General features: G+C 46.1%; 1 protein-coding gene across 1 annotated transcript; it reads left to right on the plus strand.

The window, feature by feature from the left end:
- Positions 1-1139: 1139 nt before the first annotated feature.
- On the plus strand, positions 1140-13989 carry LOC135900104 (adult-specific rigid cuticular protein 15.7-like). Its single transcript, XM_065429551.1, has 4 exons — positions 1140-1242; positions 5486-5584; positions 9041-9356; positions 13657-13989. Exons 1-3 carry the CDS (start codon positions 1231-1233, stop codon positions 9341-9343), a joined length of 414 nt encoding a protein of 137 aa, XP_065285623.1. The 5' UTR covers positions 1140-1230; the 3' UTR covers positions 9344-9356; positions 13657-13989.
- The last annotated feature ends 4132 nt before the right edge of the window (positions 13990-18121 follow it).

The following is an 18121-nucleotide window of genomic DNA, read 5'->3' on the forward strand; positions in this document are numbered from 1 at the left end:
TAGCTTGCAAGGGACCGCTTTCTTCCAGCCGAGCTCGTAGTGCCACCACGAGGATCAATCTGTGCAGCTGGTGATAATACATATATACAGATGAAGGTGTACAATGGGTGATGATATGTAGAAATGATGAAGTTGAAAGTCAGGCATGTGTTTCGCTCACAATATACAGATAAGGACGTTTCTGGCAATGCACGCTGTGACTGAATGTCCGAACGTCGCTGATACAGCTCCCTCTATATTGTATAGCAAGCTACGCCTGAGTTTAGTGATGCTCTCTGCTTCTATGCTATCATGACTTTTTTTCTTTCGGTTGTGTTGTTTTTTTCCTACATACACTGGAGTTTATTTTAGATGATTAGGATATCCAGCTTTGGTGTAGCTTATTTTCCCGTGGTGTAATCTTCTAATAAACAACAACAACAACAGGCACATGGCGCACTGCGATGTCAATGTCTTGCTCTTGTCCTTGTCCGTCTGCGCTTAGATGCTTTCCACTGCGGGCTAACCCTTGATACAGCGGCACTACGAAGGTCAGGAATGAAAATTTGTTTCTTGAGAAGCATTGTGCAACTGACGCTGTGAAACGGTGGCTGGCGACCTACTGCATGGCCGCATGAAATACCTCCGACAAAAGCATCGCGGCATGTGGAACTACCTATGTGTCTCGTGTCTGACGGCCAATGCTGCCTCCTTCTGTAACTACTGTTATTGGATATCCAGTAATGTAGGACCGCCCCCCCCCCCCCCCCCGCTTGTTCCCTTCACCTTAGCCGTCCGAAGAAAGCGGATCAAGATTCTCTTGAGAAAGACAGCGCTGTAAACGAAACAGGCTGTGTCACGCACAAAGCAGCAAAATCACCAGTGTTCGCGACCGAACGGTCAGTGGAGGGACAACAGCACTGCACATTGTCGGCGACCTGCACGGAGTGCATTCGGCTTGGGGAAAAAGAGACACAAGCAAAAGAGGAAACTGCCCGAAATTGCAGTGGCAGAGCAAAATAGAGAATGACGGTGAGGTTATGGGAAAGGGGACGCTGCTTTAGGTTCGATTAGCCACCTCGGGTAAGGGGACGAAAGTGGGTGCCCCGGAGCAGCCATGCGGTTCGATATATATAAGCCGGCCCAGCGAGGGCCCGCAACACACCGGAAGCTTGGTTCCACGTGTTGCCCCAGTGGTGTGGTGTGCTTGAGCGTTTGCGTCGGAGCTTCTTGCGTCTTTAATTCAGTACAATGATTGCAAAGGTGAGCTCAACGTGGCTAATTATTTGACGAACATATATGCAAGCACGATTGAGTAGCGCCGTGGCACGCAGATTTTTGTAAGCTGCATGACACTGGGCTGTGAAGGTGTGTTGTGATATGTTGCTTGTGGCGCTCGTGACCTGTCACGTCTGCTTTCGGTGGCTAGAAGTCAATGTCACTGACGCTTTCGACAGGAGAGCGTGAGTAACATTGTTTACTCGTTGACTGCTTCACATGAACGTCTTCCTTAAGCCAGTTCGTGGCGTTACCACTACAGCGTGTTGAACCGTGCGCTGAGGGTTAGGAGGTGATTGACGATCTGCATTCTTGTCAAGGAGGCTCAAACGTTACTGCTGATGCCTCACGGGAACATGATTAGTAGATCAGCACTAAGGTAATGGTACTGGTCAGACAGCAGCCACTGGAGGGCTCAGCCATGCACTCTACATAACTGAGACAGTCAACGTTTTGATCTCATGTTAACGCAACCTCATGGCTTGAGAAGTTCAAAGGGCTGCTATAGCGATCAAAACGAATTTTAGGCTATCAATACGGTAAAATTTGCATTGACAGTGGTTGTACAATATGTGCGATTTGGTGCACATATGGTGTCTGGACCTGTTCTGGCGCGAAATGTGTTTATTGAGTCTTGTTTAGGGCAACACAAGTTTGAAATTCCTTATTCTTATTGTAGCAGCGAGTCATTGGTCGAAATAAAACCTTACCTGTGCAGAGCTCAACCGGGGAAGCATATTTGAAGCCCAGTATGTCCGGTTACTTAATTTTTATTCGTGGATAAGAGTGCACATTTAACGAAGGCAATAAAACACGGCAAGAAGACAATTCTAGGAAACTTTCGTGCTCGCAAACTTCAAGTTGCCGGTGCTCGTAACCTTAAATGTAATGTTATTTTGTTTATTTAAATAAACAAAATCAATACGTGCAAAACAGCAGGATATGACAATTGTATTCACAGAACAAATTGCACCTTCGCACAAAATATGCAGATTTAAGGAAGCTGACTTTAACATTGGCAAACGAATACTATCAAACGCAGTGCACGATCTATCAGCAAACATGCTTCGGGTGACGTTGTAAAGAGGTACAGGCGCACACATGATCAAAAGAGACATGTTTGCGCGTTTTAATCTGCGCTCGCATCCCACAACGCCACTGATTATACTTGTAGGTAAGGCAAACCGACGTTGAAACCTAATGGCCGTACAGGAAGGAGCCACACGAGCCCTCTTGGGCTCTCTTTTGTTGCCCGTAAGAACCGCTGTGACTTAGTGGGCATGTCGTTCTCTTTCTGAGCACGAAGTCGCGGGCTTCATCCCCGGCCGCCACGTACGCATGACGAGGGAGGCAGAGTGCAAAAAACGACCGTGTACTTAAAAATTAAGAAACTCAAGGTGGTCAAAATTAACCGAGCCTTCCAATATGGTGTCTATAATAACCAAGGTGCAGGTACCGGGCCGTGAAAGTCCCATGAATTATATGTCCTTAATTGTCTCTTACGCTTTGCTTTGTTTTTACAGTACTTATAAACCAACCCGAGCTACCCCTTGCCGTGGCTGTAATGTAGTGGTATTCTAGTGTGTTGGTACAGATGGAAAGAGCACTACTATTATGAACAACAAATAATGATGCTTTTGAAATTTTGCGACAACGTACGATCACGTTTCTACGGGCCGCAGTTTTGTGTCGATTGCTTTGTCGGCGCCTGTTTCCTCGCAGGCGCGGTTCGCAGGTCGAAATAAGCTTGCCTCGATGTGTTACAGCTACCACACGGACGCAAATGTTACGGTTCCTCCTACGTTGGCGAGGCACTTTCTCCACTTAGTGCAGTGCCTGACCGATCATCGGCTCAGAAGGCAGTGAAGGCACTTTTGTGTTCTCTCAGAACTTCTGGCTTGCTCGAGCGGCTTTAGCTCAAATGCTGTCCGTACACGTATATCTACACCTTCTCTCTCCCTTCTCTCTCTTCCCCTTCTCCCATCCCCCAGCGTAGGGTAGCCAACCAGACTATTGACTGGTTAACATCCCTACCTTCCTGTATTCGTCTCTCTCTCTCTACTCCGGTTTCAACCTGGTCAACATTTCCTGTGTTTCTTGCCTGCGCATGTTAACAAGACTCGAGGGACATGCGCATAGCCATTGTCTTCCGAACCAATAAAGCACTCGAGCGGTCTGCTACTGGGCGAATGAAGTTGTATCTAAGCTGTGTTGAAGAATAGAAACATAGCGCTTTAGCATCGCGGACAGAAAATGAGACATGAAGAATGCCCAAGGTGCATATTTACCCAAATTTCGTTTCAAGACGCACTTGTATATGAGCTCATCAAGACAAACAAGCCGCGGAAACGAAGGAATGAAAAATCACTACACATGCAGTCTTAACGAGCCCAGATACGTCAATTCTTGTTTACTCAGTGAAGACAGACGGAGCGCTGATAGCTGGCACTCGCGTCACTAAGCACCTGCGTTTCTTTCTGTGTGCGCGCCGATTAAGGTCCCGTGCTTCCAATGTCCCCCCAACTAGCCCAAAGTATTTCCTCCTAAGCTCAAAGGTAACCACGGCGGTATAAAAATCATGTAATACGCCGGCACCGTGCTTGGAACCCAACAGGCCCTAAAAATTTTGTTCGATCGTCAGGGCACAGCTCTCACGCTCTGTAGATGAGGCGGACGAGGGCTGTGCCTTCTTTCCTTCCTTCACAGGAACAATTTTCGGAGGAATAAACACTAAAGAAGATGTCTTACGAGGCTAACTGTTGTGAAAGGGTCACGTGCAACCCGAAAGCACAACTTTGATCAATTTTAGTGAACTTAGAGATTACTTTCAACGAGCTCGAATAATATAGGAAACTGAAACTGTCTTTCAGAGACATGATGAGTGATTCAACCCTTTTCAAGGGATTCTCCCGTTCTTGACAAAGCTGAATAATATTTACTGCCGCGGGTAGCCTACCTTCATTGAGCTAAGATATGCTATCTGAACGCCGCTGGCATCGTTGCCCGACCGCAACGATGACTCTAAATGGGTCCGAGCTTGTCCCGTCATTGTTGCTTCAGGTTTTTCTACTTCTCGCAAGAAGAACGTTGATAATGACTGCTACGTTGCCGACGAGCTATGCTACGTCAGCACATTGCGTCCTATTCCTAAATGCACGCACAGACTATATCCCTCTCCGAGTCTCCTTAGCGCCATGCTACAAACAGATACAAACACCGAATCGCAGGAGTTGCACGTTAGCTTGATGGTCGACACGTACAGCCCCTAATTTTACATTGCCGTAATTATGTCATGAGTTCGACTCCCCGTCGAGGCATTTTTTTTATTGTTTAGTAGTAGTGAAAACTTTATTGAAAATGTCCGGCGATTTGGGCGGGGTGAGGCCATAAGCACCCCAGCCTAGGTGACGGCCTCGAGTCCTTGGACTCGGGCGGCTTCCTCGGCGTGCCGGACGGCCCACAGTTGATCGGCGAGGTCGTGGCTGAGCAGGGCCGCCTCCCAACGCGCCCCTCGGTTCGAGACTGCCATTTCTATCCCGTTCGTCGGGGACTCCTGCTGCTGGCTACCGGCGCATGCCCACAGCATGTGCTGCAGCGTCGCTCTGGCTCCGCACGCTTTACAGTCGTCGGACGGATAAATGTCGGGGTAGCAGAGGTGAAGGATTTAGTCGAAATTAATTACCAACCGAAAGACTGAATACACTTGCGATGAGTGAAGCAGTTGTACAGGATACAGTTGAACAGGATACAGGAAGCAGGATGTTTAAGTTAACAAGTTGTAACTCATTTATAGCGTACAGTGCAAACGGAAACCTGGAGAAAGTGGAGATACTTGACGGGATTAGCGCTGCTGATTTGGCGTACAAAGGGCACAACGTGCACGACAGCGCCTTTACGGCCAAATTTCCCCGCTTTACCCAAGTTTCCGCGTGTGCTTAAGAATATGAAGCGCCTTTTTAACTGAATATCGCCAGTAAAAGATTCGCAAGCTCTTGTATGAGTCTACATTTATTTCGTATTAGTTCCTGTGTTGGGGAGTAAATGCGATCGACGGAAGTAACTGTTGCCACAGCACAGAAACGTACGCACAGTGGAGGGCATGAGCGCCTCTCTTGAGTTCGAGATCAACAAGCCACCTCTTCCATGTCATGTTATGTCATGTCATACTTGAAATAAAGACTTTACTTCTCTTTCCTGACCCTTGTACTTAGAATATTTCTTCATGCAGATTTGCGTTCTTACCGCACTTGTCTCCCTGGCGTACGCTGGCGGCTACGGCGGCTACGGCGGCCATGGAGGACACAGTGTCACCCACCGAAAGCAGGACGTGAGTACTCAATTTGGAAGTTTCTCGTGTAGCCAGAATACTACACGTGCCATTGAATATACGCTAAGGCCAGACTCGCCGCTTGCCCCATTTCTGTTCCTAGCATGGTCCCCATGTCTCACGTAGCGCATTCTTTGAAGATGTATCACGCGCTGAGAAACTGATATTGGCATCCCCTTTGAAATGGGGTGGTTATAAATAGTCACTTTGCCTGCTCGAGTTACTCAGTTACTCATGCCTTTTATTTTAGCATTTTTGTGTACATCTATTTAATCTTTTTTCTCTTCTTCAAGATTCTATCCACCTTGTACCACTACCTATGCCTGTAATGAATCCGGTCTCACCACTGGTGTCAGCACCAGCTTGTGACTAAATAGGGCTGTCACAAATGAAAGCCGCAGAGGGCGGAGTCAAGTCCTTGTGTGCTTGGGGGTATAAGGGTAAAACTATCTTGCCTTTTCAAGCACATACATGTAGTCGTAGAGTGTACAGATTCATTTCATTTTCCCTTCTATTTTGTCCTTCGTCTATGGCGGACATGTTTCTTCGCTATTTCCGGTAACGGTCGCTTGCAATGACGCATGCAGGGTGGACAAGTGATAAGAAATTAATAGACTCGAAGGAGAATGTTTACATGATATAGCTCAACCAACTTAAACAAAAGAGGACTTTGAGAGAGAGAGAGAGAGAGAATGAAGAGGAAAGACAGGGAGGTTAACCAGATATGAGTCTCCGGTTTGCTACCCTACACTGGGGATGGGGGATAGGGGTTAGAAAGATGACAGAGAGGAAAAGGCAAAAAATAAACGAACGCGCACACATGGAGACACACACACAAAAGGCTGGAAAGAGGACTTTGAAAACTCTATTCTCAAAATGAGCTCATGCTTCCATATGGCTCGTATGCTACCGCACATACGAAGCATCCCTTTTTCGGTACCAACGTTTTAGACAAGGTTACGCTATGATGTACGTTGAACTATGTTGTAAATAACAATTAATGGTGTATTACACATCTCTAAATTTTGCTGGATGATGCAAATATTACAGGTAGATCATTATTAGACTCCTTTCACTAGTGTTTCGCCAACATTGAAGCAAGCATGCACAACCAATCAATTGTATTATGCTCGCCTGAATGAAACAAAGACAGTGAGTTCTGAAACCCGTCCATCTGTGAGATTTGTTCGGCGTTCATGGAAATAAACAATAATAAAGTGGGAAACATCGATGGACTAGTAAAACAACAAAATAAGCTGTCTTCGCAAGCGTTCTATCTGCAGTCACACATCTTACGGCACATTTCTAGATGGTGTGCAACGCGCATGAGTGGCTGTTGTGTAAAAATATGGTAATAAAGCGAGTTGTCTAATTACTTACCGATTTCAGTGCTGCCTATAATTTCTGATAGGCCTGAAAAATTACTGGTATATCACCTTTTCAATGTGCTCTCAGAAAGGGAATATACACAGGATTAGCCTTATTGAAGCAGAAACAAATGTTCGTAGAATTATTTGAGCAGTGATTCTGAACTGCACAAATCAAACATGTTCCTCTTAATGTGACGAAAATGGTCTGGGAGCTGTGTATCTGTCAATATTATACTACCTGGAAGCGTTTAGTGCACTGTACATGCTTTTTGCCTGCTCAGGCAAATTCTTGTTTGTTTTATGGGGCATGACGCCGCAAGTATGCGTATACAAATGTAGTTTGGAATTACAGATTACGGTACATGACTCTCCATCAGGCTGCAAATGTTTCCCGGGAAGAACCGTCACATAATCTGTTCTTTACACACGGGATTCCTGCCTTTGAACTATTGTATATGCACATGTTATTACTCTACTACAAAATAAGATTAAAGTATAGTAACATGTCACTTATGTCATTACGCAACTCAGAGAGAGCTCCAGAAAGAGTGTAACATTTTTTCGAACAACGTGACTTAGGGCCATATTCTCGGTCGTTCACTTTCGGCTCTACAAGCCCTTTCGCGAGATATGGCGTGACTAGCACCGGGCGCGTCGGTTACTATACGGTCGACAGCATTTCTGGAACAGTGCCAAGCACGCTCTCTGAGCACGGTGCCACGAATGGTGTCATCCGGTGAGACCGACACATCAGGCGCAGGTCACGCAAAATCTCGCGAAAGTGATTGTCACGGATAAAGCAGGTCACGGATAAAGCAGCGCGAAATCGGGTAAGACTTTTGAATGAATTAATTTATACCGCTATGAATGTTTTAATAATAAGGAAAACTGATCTTAATATCCATTTCCAATGCAGTTATTATACTTAAGACGCAATGTTATCATGCACTGCGGCTAATTTATATTGAGCTTTGGCGTCGCTCGTTAATTGCGACTGTAAGGGAAGTTTGACTACAGGAGAGCCCCCCATCGCGAAATTGTACAAAAAAAAAAGCACTTAGCGAGAGAACAATATATAAAGAAGAGAATAGCAGTGCAGGGTACCTCTGTACTACATATTCGCGTATGCATACTCCTTCCATGTGGACGTATGCGTATTGCATTATGGTTGTTTCTTCACCAATTTTGTTAGCATTTGTATTTGTATTTGTCACAGATTTTTTAACCTCTTTTGTTAGAACTGACGCTTTTATGCTTCGTAAGATGTTTAACTGCGTCAGTAACTACTGTCGCACTGCTAGCAATTTATTTATTTAGCAAGTTATTTATTTATGGCGGACTGGAAATATTGGCAATAATTACAGTACGTTGCCGGCTCCTCCACAACATTACTTTGTTGTATTATTAACAATTATGCGAGCTATTATCTGTGAACGTACAGGGACCCTTCATGCTGTCGATCTTAAAGCTTTTTAGCCCTTCTTCCTGAATGTATGAAATGTGCAAATACATTGTGAATTAAATTGGAACATGTGGTAAGCACACATGCTATCCCGCTAAACATTTCAACACCTTTACGAGTGTACAAAGGCTGTTTCGTAGCCCCATGGCTAACGCCTTCACGTTTAATGGGGTAAAAACGGATTGTTGATAGGGACCAACGAAAGAATCTTGTTTGCCGACATTTTCTGGCAAGTAAAAAGAATGATAGGTGTAAGAGGTGACGTAAAAAGTGCAATAAATAAACGTTCAACGCTATCGCTGGTAAATTCTTTTCGCAGATATTTCTGCGTGCACAAGGCTGTCGGAATTGCCACACAGTTTTCAACCACGCTTTTTCCCGTGGCACATCAAGTTAGACGTCGGTCAACTTAGAGCTCCCGTGGTCGGGCTTTACAAAAGTGTTTAAAGCCCTAACGGTAGGGCTGTTACCCGTGGGAGAAGCCAACGCCCTAAATTTTCATTTTAATGTATCAGTAATAAAATAAAGAACCGTACATACACTACATACATAACAACATACACCAGCATGGTGTCGTTTACGCGAGAGGAACTGTGAACGCGTTTCTTGCGCGCCTCTTCGCAGGACTACGGCAACTACAACTTCGGCTACAACATCGTGAACGGCTATGGAGCCGCAAATGGACGCCATGAGTCCGGCTCCGCATACGGGGGCGTCAAGGGGGCCTACTACCTGGCCGACGTGGACGGGCGCTCGCGGCGCGTCGAGTACGTCGCAGACAAGGGGGGCTTCCGCGCGATCGTCAAGACCAACGAACCGGGCACAAAGACGAGCTACCCGGCGGCCGCGCCCTACCACTCGGCCAACGGCAAGCATGTCCCCGCCTATGGCGGGTACGGCTACGGAGGCCACGGATTTCACGGCTAGGCTGCTGCTCTAGGCAGGTGTTTGAACTTCCTCACGTTGTCTTAGCGCCACTCGGGGTCATAATGTCTTAGGCGAGTGAAGAGATAAAACACATGGAAATGGCTAACATACGCAGAAAAGACAATCGTGTCCATCCATGCCATGTATGATTACCTACAGCCGTGACTGCGTGGCCGTGAGGCTCTCCTACTAGGTAAGAGGTCACCAGTTCTGTTCTCGACAGACGCGGGTGCATTCCGGTGAGCTCCGCAAAGCAAAAAAAAGAAGCTTGTGTACCGAGATTTCAGCACACGTTAAGCAAAATTTGATCTGGAGCGTTTCACCTATACTCAGTACGGCCCCTCCATCATGGGCACTGTGCTGCTCTGGGACGTTAAAATCGATGAGTCAATATATGAATGAATTTGCTTCGTGCCGGCAAGAGTAACGGACGGTTAGTAGGCGACTAGCGTGAAGCTTTTATTGCAGGGTTATATGATAGAAGGTCGAGAGTCAGGGTGTATAGTTCCCGGGCACGGATTCTGCTTGTGCGCGGACAAGTCGGAAGCAGCTATGTCCATGATTTGGGGCACCGCACGTTTGTTAGTGTCTGTATGCCGGAGCTATTCACTTGTACTTCACGTGTACTTTGTGTGTTAACATAATCAGAGTGCTTCTGATTTCTAAATACATACTGAAATTACTGCACAGCTATAACGTCCCAAAGGAACACATGGCCTATCAGAGATGCCGTATAGTACGAGGCACCGGATTAGTTTCGACCAATCAGGGTTCTTTAAAGTGCACCCGAATGTGAGAACACAAACGTTTTTACACCCGCCTCCCATCAAAATGCGGCCGCCACGGTCGAGAACCGAATCCGTTGACCTCGTGCTCAGCAGCAGAACGCCATAACCATCGAGTCAGCGCTACGGGTTTGAAAAAGAGGATTACTAATAGGCCAAGTTTCATGGTGCGACAGACGAAAAAGGTTGTGACATTGTTGCCTGCCACGAAAAATAAATAAATAAATAAATAAATAAATAAATAAATAAATAAATAAATAAATAAATAAATAAATAAATACACCCAGTAACGCCTCGCAACTTCTCTGCGTATGTGGTTTTGAAGCTATGAAAAGATGCAGCCCAAAAACTTTTTGGTTTTCTGATGAGACATATAGCCGGAGATATTCGCACGACATAAGCTAAGGAAGGTAGAAACGTGAGCACGGTGTGGGAACGGCAATATTCTGGTGTATCGAAACGTTCATGCGCCCTTTCAGGAACGCACGCTGGATGACCGGAACATGCGCGTTACTATGTACAGCAAACGCTACGTTATCCCTCTCCCTACCTACTTTTTTTTTTTTTTAGACAAGCTGCGTTTGTGAGAATCCCTCCACGCGATGAGCTCCCTATCCGCCCGTGGAACACAAAGCCACTGTTATACGCGATCATGGTGGGAAACAAACTATCGTGTTCGCCGCGGCTCAAGCGGCGGGGGGTTGTACGCGGCGCCGTTTACTGGCCTAGTCAGAGCCGACCTGTGTTTTCTTGAGTGGCTTTCCCTACAGCAACGTTGCGAGTAAATATATGAGGGCATTGTTTGACGCTACATCTTAGGAGGCGCCATTTACGATGAAAATGGCTCATTAGCACCGCTAGTTCGCGAACAGAAGAATGGGTGATTTGTTCGCGTAAGAGCATATCCACTTAGCGAGGAAGCTTCCGCGGGACTATGCTACAACCGCTGACGTCAGTAAGGGCTGTGTTGCGACGATTGATCGCGAGGAGAATTCAGTGTCTTCATATTCATTTATTTGTGAAGAGACTGCAGGCCTTAGGCCCAAGCAGGAAGAGCAGTAGAGACAACAGACGAACCAATGTAATCTTGTGGTGCCGCAGGAAAGTAAGGAAAGGGACAACGAAAAATATAGCAGAAAAAGGAGGAAAGATACACATTTTCCTGCTATAAATTTATTTTACAGTAATTATTCATAGTGCTCAGTTGCTAAAAGGGCAAAATATACATAAATAACGCATATTATTTTATACCTCATTGCACAGGTGCGAAAACAAGGGCTGTTCGTTGCCTGTGAAGAGGGAGCTTTAGCTCGGGTGCTCCTATCTAAATACATGTAAAAGGAGAACTCGTCTTTCTCGGCAACCACTGCACCAAATTTGACGATGTTTGTTGCATTTAAAAGGAAAACATAAAATCTAGTGACTATTGGTTTCGAATTTTCGAAGTAGGCCCCTAATTCCTTATTAAAAATTGCCAAAAATTGAAATCATCAAAAAACGAAACTATCAAGTTTACAACTCTGTAACTCAGCCACAAGAAATGATAATACAATTCTGTGAATTTTATCAATAGTACATCTAAAGCGAACAAAATTGATATGTTACACATTAACATAAGAAAATTTAGTAATAGGGAAAGACAACTTTTGCAGAACCCTTGTAACCAACGTAACAAATTCACGTAAGATGTAAAATGACATATCGAATTTGTCTCCTTTGAATGATCTAATGGATGCCGTTTACAGAACCATGCTATCAGTTCTTTATGCAGAGCTATGAATTTGCAAACTCCATGCTTCTATTTTTTTTTGAAATGGTCAAATATTTGAAAATATTTCTAAGAAAATTCAAACTCTAACTCGAAATTACGCTTCAAACATTCCCTAGAATTTAACTTTCTCTTCCAAATGCAACAAATTTCATTAAAATCGGACCTGGGGTTATCTCATAAAAACGTTTTTGTGTTTTACATGCATTTGAATAGGCCGCGTCGGAGTTGGGCCCGAGCTACAGCTTCCTCTTAAAGCGGTTAAACATTGACGTTTTGGCTAGGCTGGCAATTGTTCCACCTGAGCATCATATGTACGTTGTTAGCAAGGGTGTGTCATCAGACGCTGGTCCACACCGTGTCTCGAAAGAAGGTCATCAACAGTCGTAGAACTCCAGGCCACACTACGCAGTTTGACGCGAAAATAAAAGCGTTGCTTCACAATCTACAAAACAAAGGTCTTACACACGCGAGCTACCTCAAGTGTTCGGTCTTTCAGCAGTGCATTGTGTGCCTATAAAGCGCAGTTCGGCTGACTGATGGTTTAACTGTTGGTTAAATGCAAAGCGGTTGACAGGGAAGCCAGAAGAACAATGACGATATCATTCGTATTCCAAATACTTCGAGAGCGCAGGCGCCTCGATACCATTTTTGCAAATTGTTAATCAGCCGGAGCCAGCAATAAACTTTGGGAGACACTACATTGTGGTTGTCGCGGTGCTCCATTCTTTTTCATATGAAGATTTCGCCATAACTGCCATTTCTACTATCTTACACGATGATCGCCACCGCCACCATTAGGACAACCAAGCTTCGGCGACGTGTTCGATGGTTCCAGCATTTGTGATGACCGCACCCAGGGCACACTGCGTGATTTACACGCATCTGGTGTGGTTAACCCGAGAGGATGACAGGTAGTTTTCTTAGCCCAGCAGACCCTTTTCGATCCTCAGCGTCCCTCACCGTAGTGGCATAGTGGCTTTAGTGTGGCACTTCTAAGCCCAAGGACGTGGGATCGAATCCCAGGCCGCGGCGGCCGCATTCCTGCGGGGGCCAAGTGAAAAAAAAAAACGCCTCTGTACCATGGATCGGTTGCACGTTGAAAACCCCAGCTTATCTAAATTAATCCCCAGTCCCATACTACGGCGTGCCTCATAATCATATCTTGGTGTTGGCACGTAAAACCACACTTTTATTTCGATCAACAGCATAAGGTCGGCTACTTTCACAGTAGTTTACTAAAGCAAACTTCAAGATTTTGTACAATGTTGCTAAAATGAATCGCGAGTATGCATTGGCCTATGCCGCCATTGAGTTGTCGTTATGATTCGTTCATACTCCGAGGAAAATGACGGAATGTCCGGAATGGAGCTCGGTCGGCGCGGCGAGCTTGAAAGCGCAGCAGAGCCAGCCCGCACGCGCAAGCACATTTACGCACCTGCTGCTAAAGCAGCATTGTCATTGCGCCGTAACTTGATTCAATTCAACTACTGGCCTCGCATGGTGTTTCATGAGAATGTTTGCCTCATCGCGAAAATGACGAGCATTAAAGCTAAAGCTAGCTGTGGGCCCCATGTTGATGCATCGGTCAGAATACGTGCTATACTTGCTTAGTATATGCGTACATTCGTCGCGTGAATGGAGGCGCTTTCTTTTTTTCATTGTGCGTCTTTTGCTTTTGTTTTTAATGACTATACGGCGTTTATACTCCTGCGAATCTGCAGTGCATGCTGTCTTTTTAATTTTCATTTTCGTTTCAGGTGGGCTATTATACTCTTCTGTGATCTTCGTAGTAAGTCTGCCCCGTGAGCCTACTTCTGAGGGAGATCGCCGGATGCCCCTCGCTGTCATGCCAAAGTCCGTGTACGTCGCTGTCAGTGTGCCCCGGCTGTTTCGTAGTGTGCCATGCTTTCGCGTGACACTTGGCATTGTCGCTTCAGACTCGTCGCTTTTTTCGGCATTGACCTGTAAGAACATTAAGCAACAAAGCGGTCCTAGGTTCCTCTGTTTCCTTGCATTGGGTATGTCGTTTCTGTTATTGTCAATGTGGTTATTTGTTCAATAAATGTGTTTTTGTTAACAACAAAAATAGCAAGAAATACTCGTACAAGAGAATTTTATATACATACACTCATGACTCGAGGCACAGTGAAGCAACTCCTTAAATTGCACTACGCGTACCTGCGTCAAGATGCCACCTGTCTTTCTTTTTCTCTTTCGAATAACCTATCCGAAACCACTTTGGTTTTCGAGATGCTAAGCACTCGGAGGAACGTTAAAATGTGGGATTCGCAGCTGTCTCTCGTTGGCAGTGGCACCTGAAAACAACAGCGAACTGTGATTTCCAAACAACACACATAGTACGCCCTTGTAATATTTATTCCAGAAATTGGGTAAGAATAATCTACGACAGAGCGCGCAGAGCTCGGCTGTTGTCGGGAAGATGCGCTCATCCCGTTTTCACTTTTTTGATTATTATTATTATTATTATTATTATTATTATTATTATTATTTATTGGGATTTCAAGTTTGTTCATGCCCTTGTCTGCTGGCTTAATGATTGGAGAACGAATCAGCCTCAGCTGAAAGTCACCTGTATGTGAGGGCATACAATGATTTGATCAATTTCTCGATACCTATGCAGGGAAAACACAGGGAATGCGGGAGATGAAAATTCAAGACGATCAGCAACACGAGAACAAGGAGAGAGCAGGAGCCAACGTTTCGACAAGCGGGTTTGTCTTTTTCAAGGCGATGTATGCTCTACTTGGTACAGTATAGATAAGCACAGTTCTTCTAAAGAGGAGAGAGGGTAAAGTGGGTGGGCGAGGTAACTCCCGAGGGTGTGTTAGCGGCGAGAATGTATAATTGGAAAGAAAGATAATGCGCTATCGAACGTCAGTATAGGGATTGGAGGCTGCGCCGTCTGTCAGTCGGTTGACGTTTCATTGTAGGTTCTACGTTTCGTGGATCGGCATCTTCGTTTCGTGGATCGGCTCCCGTCGCCGTGCCGATCCAAGAAAAGAAGAACCTACAATGAAACGTCAACCGGCTGACAGACGGCGCAGCCTCCCATCCCTCTACCGACGTTCGATAGCGCATTATCTTTCTTTCCAATTATACAGTTTCGCCGCTAACACACCCTCGGGAGTTACCTCGCCCACCCACTTTACCCTCTCTCCTCTTTAGAAGAACTGTACCTATCTATACTGTGCCAAGTAGAGCATACGTCGCCTTGAAAAAGACAAGTCCACTTGTCGAATCGCTGGCTGCTGCTCTCACCTTGTTCTCGTGTTGCTCATCGATACCTATACAGGGATACAACATAGTTCACCTATTTCGCCCAACGCGGCCTACCACACATTTCTTGGGATGAAGCAAACAGCAACTTATATCGGTGTACACAGACAATGTCCAAACAGAACAGTTGATTGGTTGGTTTTATTGTTCTAGATCGCGGAAGAAAGGAAAAGCTGCTTGAAACGTAACTGCCTCACCAGTCCGTTGAAAACATGGAGCATACGGGAGATGGAAATCCATGACGATGAGTAAAACGAGGACAAGGTGAAAGTAGGAATCAGCGTTTCGACAAGTGTACTTGACTTTTTTCAAGGCGACATATACTCTCCTTGGCACAGTATATATAGGTACGGTTCTTCTAAACGGGGGAGAGGGTAAGGCGGGTGGGCGAGGCAATGACCGAGGGTGTGTTAGCGCCCTCCCCTCCACCCCCCCCCCCCCCAACGGTGTAGAACTGAAAAGAAAGTTGTGCTACTGAACGTCGGTGGAGGAATGGGAGGTAGCGCCGTGTGTCAGCCGAATTGGTGGGTCACTTTGGGTTCCTCTTTTCGTGGAAGGGGTCTGGACGACGGGGGTGCGATTATCTGCTCCGCTGGAGTTCAGTCGGACCTCTAGCGGAGCCGATAATTCACTCCTCTTCCACCCTGGGAACGCGTGCCCGGTATTTGACTATCTCCGGGATCGGCCCACGCATTCCTGTCGCCTATAGGGGCGTAAGCCGGCCAGAGTCACCCCCCCCCCCTTCCCGTGAGAGCGTAAGCCCGGTATTGCACTGTCTCCGGTAGGGGCGAACCCCTTCAGTGATTGAAGCGACAAGTGTGTATATTCTTTGGTATCACACATACAACGTGCAGCACAGCATTCGTTTCAATAAAGAACAAACACAAAACAAGCATCCAAATCACATAATTGATGATAAGGCGCTCCTGCTAAAAATGCGAAGCATGCAGCGTTCCCCGCATACGTTTCAGCAAGATCTTAAACTGCGCGAGGAAGGCAAAATGTGAACAGAAACACGCTTTCCTTACGTCTGCGCTTATTCTGTTTGTGTTTTGATGCAACGTGCCTGTTTCGGCGAAGCGCGCGCTGACCGGCGAGCTCGTCATTAGAGAGTTTTAGCGCAGCGGGTTTACGGCCAGCGGAGCGGAGCGGTCACCACCGTTGCGCCAGCGGAGCGGCTCGCGAAAGAAGAATTTTAGCCCAGCGGATCAACCGCTCGAGCGGGGTAAAGAGCGCGGCGCTCTGCTGCCCCACCTAGTGGTTCGAATAGGAGTTACTGAGAAATGAAATTGAATTACGCTTGCTTTTATTATGCAAGAAATGTTGAATAAAGATATATTACATGTTCTCAGAGCATTATTTGTTAATAATGTACTGAGTACTAATGTACGGGTCAGCGCGGCTGTCGCCGTCTTCGATGCAGAACTGCCGGCGTTCATGTTCGCGGCTGCCGTCTTGCATTTCCCATACACGCCCGCGCGCCCTTACGCACGCTCGCGCGCTGCGTATACCCTCCGCTGGGGAGTGCTTTCCAGCGGGCGTAAACGCTGCTCCGTAAAACCGCTGGCCGCCTCAGCGTGGTGCGCATGCGCAGTCGCGTCTCCGCTCGCCCGCTCCGCTCCGCTGGCCGTAAACCCGCTGGGCTAAAACTCTCTATTACAACTGCCGCATCTGCTTACGTGCCGCTGATACACACTTTCAGTGCAAAACACAAAGCATTCCATTTGGTGCCCCTCGACGCTATACTATGAAAATCTTTGTTTATCTCAAATAAAGCAATTATGGAATTACGCTTCGCTATCGATCCACTTAAATGATTGGTGGAAAGCCGCTAATTTTGCAGCATTTCGCAATTACGAAGTTGTTGAAGTCGAAACTGTAGTACACAAATTAACACAATCATTAACTAGCGAAAGCAGATAAGCGCAACTCTTCTACGTAGAGTTAGCTCTGCTAAGCGCGCTTCAAGTCACGTTCCGTGTTCAGCGTGCTTACGCCCAACGTATCCAATCCTCAAACATGACAAAAACAACGATAAAGGTCGGACATACTTCCATAAACATACTGCTGGATCCGTCGAAGGTACTTATAGATGATGGTATATTGAGACGTTGGACGAACTTTTCGTCACACGCACACACAAAAACAAAAACAATATTGACCACTTACGGAGGTGTTCGCAGGGGCAACCGAAACCTTGCAAGTGATAATGTTTACAGGTAAACTATGTTAACACGTGGCTACACTGACTCGCCGTCGCACTTCCCAATCTGCGTGCGTGTGTTCTGATTAGCAAGCTACCGGCTTAGAACCCGCGCTGCTAACTGTTTATTTGTGTGGCCCCCAGAACAGTTAACCACGGAGGAGCACGTATGCGTATCTCTGCACTGTATGCTGGATGAATATGGTACTTCAGATCTACACAGTAGGGGGAGTGTTCTCTAGAAGCTTCGACACTCTGTGTCGACAGCAGGGAGTCAAAGACGCAGCTAAGGTTTAAATTATTTTTTTAACTTCTTGACCTCAGGATTCATATTGGCTGAGTATAGAGACTACGTTCCGTCAATTCACTTCACCTTACTTGGCCAAGGCTGTAGAATACCAGCAGAGACAGTGATTCTTTAGTATAGATGCAACTACCTCGACGTCCTTGTACTCTCCCTTTCCTCGCCACCACTTAATAACTATTTATCATATTCTCGCGCGCTGTGCGGCCCTTACTTACCGTCTTTCGGATGGTGCCGAAAGAATAATTAAATTCTTTATCAAAGATATCTGGTTACCTGCATATGTTCTCTCACATGATGTCATACCTAACTTACCGTTGGATCAGTCAGACGAGACCCACCTCATCTTCGACGTGGTGATACCTCATTGGCTAACCGTTAAAATGTGTGGCCCTGCATATGGAAGCACCGCGGTGGT

The sequence above is a fragment of the Dermacentor albipictus genome, chromosome 1 (genome assembly GCF_038994185.2).
Source record: "Dermacentor albipictus isolate Rhodes 1998 colony chromosome 1, USDA_Dalb.pri_finalv2, whole genome shotgun sequence".
NCBI lineage: Eukaryota > Metazoa > Arthropoda > Arachnida > Ixodida > Ixodidae > Dermacentor > Dermacentor albipictus.

What these genes read in the sequence shown, in the direction of transcription:
- LOC135900104 (XM_065429551.1), top strand. An exon ending in TCACCCACCGAAAGCAGGAC is followed by an intron (nt 5,585 to 9,040) that starts GTGAGTACTCAA and finishes GCCTCTTCGCAG; the next exon opens with GACTACGGCAACTACAACTT.